The 8196-nt window shown below is 42.4% G+C and overlaps 1 protein-coding gene across 1 annotated transcript in view; it reads left to right on the top strand.

The window, feature by feature from the left end:
* Positions 1 to 2527: 2527 nt before the first annotated feature.
* Positions 2528 to 8196, top strand: part of LOC124982847 (protein CUSTOS-like) — a 42194-nt gene continuing 36525 nt past the window's right edge. The window contains 1 exon segment of the mRNA XM_047549749.1: positions 2528 to 2623. Coding sequence (XP_047405705.1) covers positions 2528 to 2623 — 96 coding nt within the window.

Genomic DNA, 8196 nt, shown 5'->3' with positions numbered 1-8196 from the left:
AGTATAATCTCTCACTTTTCTGATTGTTCATAGGTAGATCACTTTGCTCATGCAGTCGCTTATTGGTTTTGTATCTCCTTTTGCTCAGTCTGTTCTGAACATACACACATTTGTGGGCTAAGTAATAGGGCCCAGGGCAACTTTCCTGGGTGACTGAATTGCCAACATTAAGACTGCGAGTGAAGATCTGCAGACTTCCCAGAACCCTGGGAGTGCCTGGCCTGGGAGAGGCACTGGCTTGGGAAGTGACAGGCCTGGAGGAAGACAGGCTTCACTGGTTTGGGGAGTGAAGGAGTGAGGAGCTTTAGCACAAGGTGCTTAGATTGTGGTCTCCTTGTCCTTCTGCCTGCTTCCTTTCTGCCTATCTTTTTATTTCTCCTCTCCTACCTCAGACTGATATAATGCATTCATGATTAGAAAGTGTTAAGGAACCAGTTTTTTGTTGTTGTTATTTGTTTGTTGTGGTGCTGGGTATCGCCGTCCAGCGGGACATAAAGACACATACACCTCAGATTGTCATGAAGGAGCTTCTTTTTATTTTTATTTGGATAACATCCTCTATATATAAGCAGTCTCATGCATAAGCAATTTCCATCAGATATGTCCACCCAATCCTGTTAAAGGTCAAGCAATCATGAGCTCAAGCATACATGTAGCCAATTGTAATAGCTTCCTGTTTTTCTCCAGGCATACCAAGCACGCCCTTTGGCTCCCTGCCAGCCCACAGCTGGGGATTGAACTCAGGGCCTCTTCTATGCAGCCTGTGCTCTACCATGAATGTCTTAGTCAGTTCTTTCACTTCTGTGACTGAAAGATCCTGATCAGAACACAATTGTAGAGGATGAAAAATTTATTTGGATGGGCTGAGGATATAGCTCAGTTGGTAGAGTGCTTACCTTGCAAGCACAAGGCCCTGGGTTCAATCCCCAGCACTGCAAAAAAAAAAAAAAAAAAAAAAAATTATTTGGGGACTGATGGTTTCAGAGGTCTCAATCCATACACAGCAGGCTCCATTCTTCAGGGCTCCAGGTGAGGCTGAACATCATGGCAGAAGAGAGTGGTGGAGGGAAGCAGCTCACGTGAGGATCAGCAAGCAGAGAGAGAGAGAGAGACATTCCATTCTCCAGATACAAAATATATACCCAAAGCCACACACCCCAATGCCCACCTCCTCCAGTCACAGCCCACCTGCCTTCAGTTACCACTCTGTTCATCTGTATCAGGGGATTAATTCACTATTGGGTTAAGACTCTCACTACCCAATCAATTCTCCTCTGAACCTTCTTGCTTTGTCTCACTGAAGCTTTTGAGGGACACCTCAGATCCAAACCATAACCATGAGCTACACCCCTAGTCTCTGCTAACTCTTAATATTGTAAGCCAGCCAGATTTGGTGGTTTCCCCCTAACTATTCTGGAGGCTTATGCAGAAGGATCACATGTTCATGGCCAACCTGAGCCACTTAACTGAGACTGTCTCAAAATAAAAATAAAAATGGCTGTGGAGTGTGGCTCAGTGGTAGAGCACCCCTGGGTTAAATCCCCCCTACCGCAAAATAAATAAGGAAATGAATAAATGGTATTACCAGTCCCTCCCTAAAAAACATATGCATGTATGTATCAATGCAAATCAATGGGGTACAGAGGATGGCAATTTGATCTCCTCTTCCTTCTGTAGTTGTTATTTAAATAAAGATGATTTGGGTTATTTAGAATTTTAATACTGCATATAGTTGTAGATGGACACAATACCTTTATTTTGTTTATTAGTTGTTGGTTTGTTTGTTTTATGTGTTACTGGGGATGGAACCCAGTTCCTCACGTGTGGTAGGCAAGTGCTCTACCAACCCCTGCATATTCTTGAGTTCCCACAGATGCAAACATAATTTTGAGGGGGAGCTGATCTCAGGCAACACTGGTTGAGGGATGGCTGAGTGAGAAGAGGAGGGAAAGGGAAGGCAGATAAGAAACAGGTAAGCTGTTAATCAAGCAGGCCATCACTGTGAGTAGCCATAGCCTTTCCCCTGGGGAATTGGGCATCAGTGTGAAAGCAGGATTATCCATGAGATGGGGGAGGGAGCTGGCATATTTCTACACCAACCTCCTTCAGTGAACTAGTGGTTATAAACCGCTGGGACAGTGTTTCTATTCAGGCTGCCAGAGCCAACCTTGTGCTTTGGAAATCAGCGAGTCCTATGTTACAGATTCACAAGTATGGATGGGCATCAACAGGACAGCTTCAAACACAGTACAAAGGTTTTTATCACAAACTCTGCATCGCTTTATATGTTTTGAAATTTTCAGATAGTTATGTGTAATATAATGATGTTTCAGTCAACAGTGGATGCATATCTGATGATGGCCCCCTAAGAATGATGTCATCTAAAATATAGAAAGAAAAACAGAAAAAAAATTATGTCATGCAGTAGCTCAGGCCTCTTAGTTTGTGTGAGCCCTCTCTGTGCTGTTCACACCATGACGAAATCCCCTACCAAAGCCTTCTCAGAATGCAGCCCCATCTCTAAGTGATGCGTGACTGTGATCAGAGTTCACCTGTGCTATCGGTGAAGGCGGGAGTTGAAGAGGGAGACTATTCAGGAGTCATGAGGTGTGCCAGGGAGCAGGTTAGACTTGGTTGAGTAGAAATGAACAAAGACCGTCCAAATCAGAACGTGCAAAGGTTGTTTATTTGTACTTTGCCAAAGCAAGGGAGTTGTCATGATCGCTTGCATTTGGTGAAGACCCAAACTCAAGTCAGAGAGCCTGGTATGGTGGTGCATGCCTGTAATCCCAGCAATTTAGGAGGCTGAAGCAGGAGGATGGCAAGTGTGAAGCCAGCCTCAGCTACTCAGTAAGATCCTGTCTCAAAAAGAGAAAAGGGGGCTGGAGTTGTGGCTCAGTGGTAGAGCACTTGCTCAGCACGTGTGAGGTGCTGGGTTGGATCCTCAGCACCTCATAAAAACACATAAATAAAATAAAGGTGTTGTGTCCGTCTACACCTAAAAGAGATATATTTTTTTTAAATGTGAAAAGGGATGGTGATATAGCTCATTGTCAGAGTAAAGAAAATGGTGTGTTCTATTGGAGGAAGTTGACATGGGAAGCTATAGGTGGTTAGCTAGAAATGGAACATCCTGTGTGATTGGTTAGGAGGTGCATGCTCGGTTTTCTTTAGTTGGTCCTAAATTGGAATCCAGGACAAAAACTAGGGAAACTGGCATTTATTGACTTAAGATTTTGGCATTATAGGGTGCTTAACCACTAAGTGGGACCCCTAACCCCCTTTTTTATATTTTTTATTTGATACAGGGTTTAGTTAAGTTGCTGAGGTTGTCCTTGAATTTATTATCCTCCAGCTCTGGCCTCCCAAGTTGCTGGGATTATAGACATAGGCCACAGCTCCAAAACATACTTGAAATCCTTCTTTTTTAGAGAAATTTTATGTATTTATTTACCCAAATTTTATGTATTTATTTACCTATCCAAAGTGGGGATAGGTAAACCCCCAGAGGTGCTCTACCACTAAGTTACACCTCCAACCCTTTTTATTTTTCTTTGTTTGGAGGCAGGATCTGCCTCAGCCTCCTGAGTAGTTTGGTGTAAATAGGCATATGCCATTACAACTGACCTTAAATCCTTTTTCTTTTTCTTTCCTTTTCCTCTCTCTTTCTCCCTCCCTCCCTCCCTTTCTTTCTTTCTTTCCTTCTTTCCTTCCTTCCTTCCTTCCTTCCTTCCTTCCTTCCTTCCTTCCTTCCCTCTTTCCTTCCTTCCTTCCTTCCTTCCTTCCTTCTTTCTTTTCTCTTTCTTCCTCTTTCTTTCTTTCTTTCTTTCTCTCTTTCTTTCAGAGTGCTGAGGATACAACGTGCAGCCTGTGCATGCTAGGCAAGCACTCTACCACTGAGTCATGTCCCCACCATTTTTTTTTTTTTTTTTTTTTTTGACACTTCTCCACTTCTCTCTGCCTGCTTTGAGTCTCTGCCCATCAGCAGGAACAGGGAGCTTTTAAAGAGGTGATTCAAACACTACATTCCACATGTTCTGTCTGGAGTTGTAAAGAGTGAGAAGAGTGAGAGAGGCAGGACTTCTTAATTTGGGAAATAGTCATTTCTGAGATCTTCTGGTACCATCCCCAAAGTCTGGATTACTTCATTCCTGCGGGCAGCGTAAGCACAAAAGTGATGGAAACAGGAATAGACTTCAGGAATTCAGCAAAGCCTTTCTTCAGCAGCAGAGTTGGGCATATTTCCAAAAGTGGGCAGAGAGTAGAAAATGGTAGGTATGGGGAGGTATGGGTTTATATAGGTTACATTGGTGGGTGTCTTAGTCCTTGAAGACTTTGTCAGGATATGTGCAAATGGTTGCAAACATCTGGATATTGTTTCTACTGGGCATGGTTTTTAATTAGTGTTTTTTAAAAAAAAAATTTTATATTTGTCCTAATTGGTTATACATGACAGTAGAATGCACTTTGACACATTGTACACGAATGGCGCATAACTTCTCATTCCTCTGACTGTACATGCTACTGAGTCACACCAGTAGTGTAATCATACATGTGTATAGAGTAATAATGTCTGTCTTATTCTACCTAGACAGCGTTTTTACAGAGCAGGCATGGAGGGTTCAGGGTTCAGAATCCAATGCTCATCTGACCTCCAGGGGTCATTGTATTAAGGGGTCATTGCATTAAGACATGTGAATAAGATTAATGTGTAGTTTCACTGTCATGTCACTGAGAAATGATTTATTGGAAGGGTCAAAGCCTTGGCTTCCCTATCCCTCTCGCCTCCCAGGTCACAGCTGTCTTGTGGGGACTTACCAATTCCTTATCCTCCAGTGGGTGTGTATTCAAGGACACATTATTAGGTCCAAGCTTAGCATCTATGCAGTCATTTTAAATTCTTACCTTAAGTTGCTTTCCTGCCCTAGAGGGGTACTTACAGAGAAAACAAGAGTTAAAATGTAACCTCCCCTTCCCACCTTTCATTAACCACCTTACTGGAAGATCCCCTTACTTGTCCCGTCTACCCATCTTCAATTCTTATGCAAGCCATCCAAAGGACCCTATAAAATACCCTAGAGCTAAGTTTTTCCTGCCTCTCTCACTCTTCCCGAGTGATGGCCTTTGTCAGTCCCTGACTGGCAAATAAAACTTTCTACGTGGGGCTCTCCTTACCTGGTTTCTGCGTTGCTCATCCACATCACATTTTCCTTTCACAGAAAAAGATTAATTTTGCCTAAAATGGGGAATAAAGGTAATCCTATTTCCCCTGAGATTAGAGAGGGGTAGAGATTAGGGAGGAGCAGTGAGGAACAGGGAGAGAGGAAGAGAAAGAAACCATTTAAAAAGTCAGTTGCAGTGGCCGAGCAGCAAGGGTTATATTCAAAGCCTAAAGTGGACCACTGTTACAGCACGATTAAACCCAGGAGCACTTTACCACTGAACTACGTCCCCAGTCCTTATTTTCAGACAGGTCTCACTAAACTGCTGAGTCTGATCTGGACCTCGTGATCCTTTTGCCTCAACTTCCCCAGTAGCTGGGATTACAGGCATGTACCATGCCAAACGGCTCACAGACAGATTTATTTATTTATATTCAAAGGGGAATGTGGGTGATTTCAGGAAAGACATCTTTTGTGTGTAGTAAGACATACACATTCAAGAGAGAACGCAGATCAACTCCAGAGGAAGAGGCAGCAGCCCTTGGACTGGGACGCTGATACTTACAGAGGAACAGGAGCTAGGGGCAGGACTAGAGGTGGCGACAAGAGGGAGTTACACAACTTCATGAAAGTTCTTCTAGCACTTTCATGGTGTCCTCCTGTTGCTTTTTGCAGGTAAGGACGTGGGCAGGATTGCTCGGGAATGCTTGTTTTGTATTTCAAAATTTCTTGGGCTTTCCCTGCATTCCAATGGCTCAGGGGTGCATCTCTTTTGAGACTCGGTCTTTTTCTGTACTCCCAAATTCCTGTCACAGATCAGAATTTCTTTTCAGAGAGCTCCTGGACAGACTGGAAAAGTTTAGAGAAATATGTCTAGTCTTTATGGTTGTCTTCAGGAAAAGGGAGTTTTAGTTTCTTTTTGTTCATTTTTCTTTTTGGTACTGGGGACCTAACCCACTTTACCTGAGCTACATCTCCAATCATTTTTCAATTTTATTTTGAGACATGGTCTTACCAAATTGCTGAGGCTGCCCTTAAGGTTGTCATCCTCTTGCCTCAGCCTTCCCAATCTCTGGGATTACAAGTGTGTACCACTGCACCCTGGTGTAACGGTGGTCCACTTTACATTTTGAATATAGTCCTTACTGCTCTGCTACTGCAATCTTTTTTTTTTTTGGAGGTGGGGTGGTACTAGAGATTGATCTCAGGGTCACTTGACCACTGAGCCACATCCCCAGTTCTATTTTGTATTTTATTTAGAGATAGGGTCTCACTGAGTTGCTTAGCACCTCACCATTGCTGAGGCTGACTTTGAACTTGAGATCCTCCTGTCTCAGTTTCTGGAACTCGACTTATTTTAAAAATGGACATGTTTTTCTTCCTCTCTCCCTGCTCCTCCCTAATCTCACCCCTCCCTAATCTCAGGGGAAACAGGACTACCTTTCTTCCCCATCCTAGACAGAGTTAATCTGTCCTTGAGTACACACCCACCATAGGAACATATTCAGACTTTGGGGATGGTACCAGAAGATTTCAGAAATGACTATCTCCCAAATTAACAAGTGAACTACAATGCCAGACGGAAGACACATAGAATAGATATAGCTTTGAGTGACCTCTTTAAAAGCCCTGTTTCTGCTGATGGGCAGAGTCACGGCCTTTGCCACAGGAGTCTCCTGTGTTTCTCCTTTGCTCGCAAAGCAATAAAACTTTTTTCTTTTTTTGAAAACTGTGTCCTTGTTATTGGATTGGCATTGGGGACAAGGACCCAGCTTTCGGCAACACTGGCAGGAGTTTTAGTTTCTATGACACACCTTGAGGAAAAGGAATTCTTATTCTTATGACTTGCTTTTGCAACGGGTTCACTTTATGCTTTGACTATATCCCTTGTTGCTTCAAAACTTACATGTTTTTTTCTTTTTTCCCAACCTTCTTTTCCCTGACATCTTCTTCCCTGATCTTCTTTTCCCTGATCTTCTCCTCCCTAATCTCATTTCTCGGAAACACCGGATTTTTTTTTCAGTATTTGTTTTTTAGTTGTAGATGGATGCAATATCTTTATTTATTAATTTATTTTTATGTGGTGCTGAGAATCGAACCCAGTGCCTCACACATACTAGGCAAGTGCTCTACCACTGAGCCACAGCCACAGCCCCTCAGAATCACCTCTTTAAAAACCCCCTGATTGCTCAATTCACAGTAGCTAGATTATGGAACCAACCTAGATGCCCTTCAGTTGACAAATGGACAAAGAAACTGGTATATATACACAATGGAATATTACTCAGCCATAAAGAAGAATAAAATTATGGCATTTGCTGGTAAATGGATGAAGTTGGAAAATGCTAAGTGAAATAGGCCAAGCCCAAAAAACCAAAGGTCGAATGTTTTCTCTAATAAATGGATGATGATACATAACGAGGGCGGGTGCCAGTGGGGGGAAGAGAAGAATGAAGGAACTTTAAATGGTATTGAGGAAAATGGGATGGGGGGAGGTGGGGGAAGGAAAGATAGCAGAATGAGACAGACAGTATTACCCTATGTATATGTATGACTACATGAATGGTGTGAATCGATGTGTACAACCATAGAAATGAAAAGTTGTGCCCAATTTGTGTATGATGGATCAAAATGCAGTCTGTAAAAATAAATAAAATAAATAAGAAAAAGAAAAGGAAACAAAAACAAACAAACAAAAAACCCTGCTTGCTCCCTTTGAGAATCACAGACTCTAGGACAGGAGTCCCCTATATTTCTCCTTTGCTAGCAAAGCAATGAAACTTTTTTTTCCCCTTTTTCTTAAAATGTCGCCTTTGTTATTGGATTGGATTGGAGATTTGGGTTACACTTTGGGGGAAAAGGAGGGGCAGAGGATAGAAAAGAAAGAGAAGATCAGAGAAACATTGAATCTGAGGCCTTCTAATTTCCTTTAGATCAAAATAGTCAGGAAGACAAGGTATCATACTTTATGACATGGTTTACTGAGCCCCAGCACTATTCTAGTCATTTTCTAAAATTGTGATACCTTGATTTT

The sequence above is a fragment of the Sciurus carolinensis genome, chromosome 4 (genome assembly GCF_902686445.1).
Source record: "Sciurus carolinensis chromosome 4, mSciCar1.2, whole genome shotgun sequence".
Taxonomy (NCBI): Eukaryota; Metazoa; Chordata; class Mammalia; order Rodentia; family Sciuridae; genus Sciurus; species Sciurus carolinensis.
The sequence above is the reverse complement of the archived record's forward strand: the minus strand, read 5'-3'. Positions and strand labels throughout refer to the sequence as shown.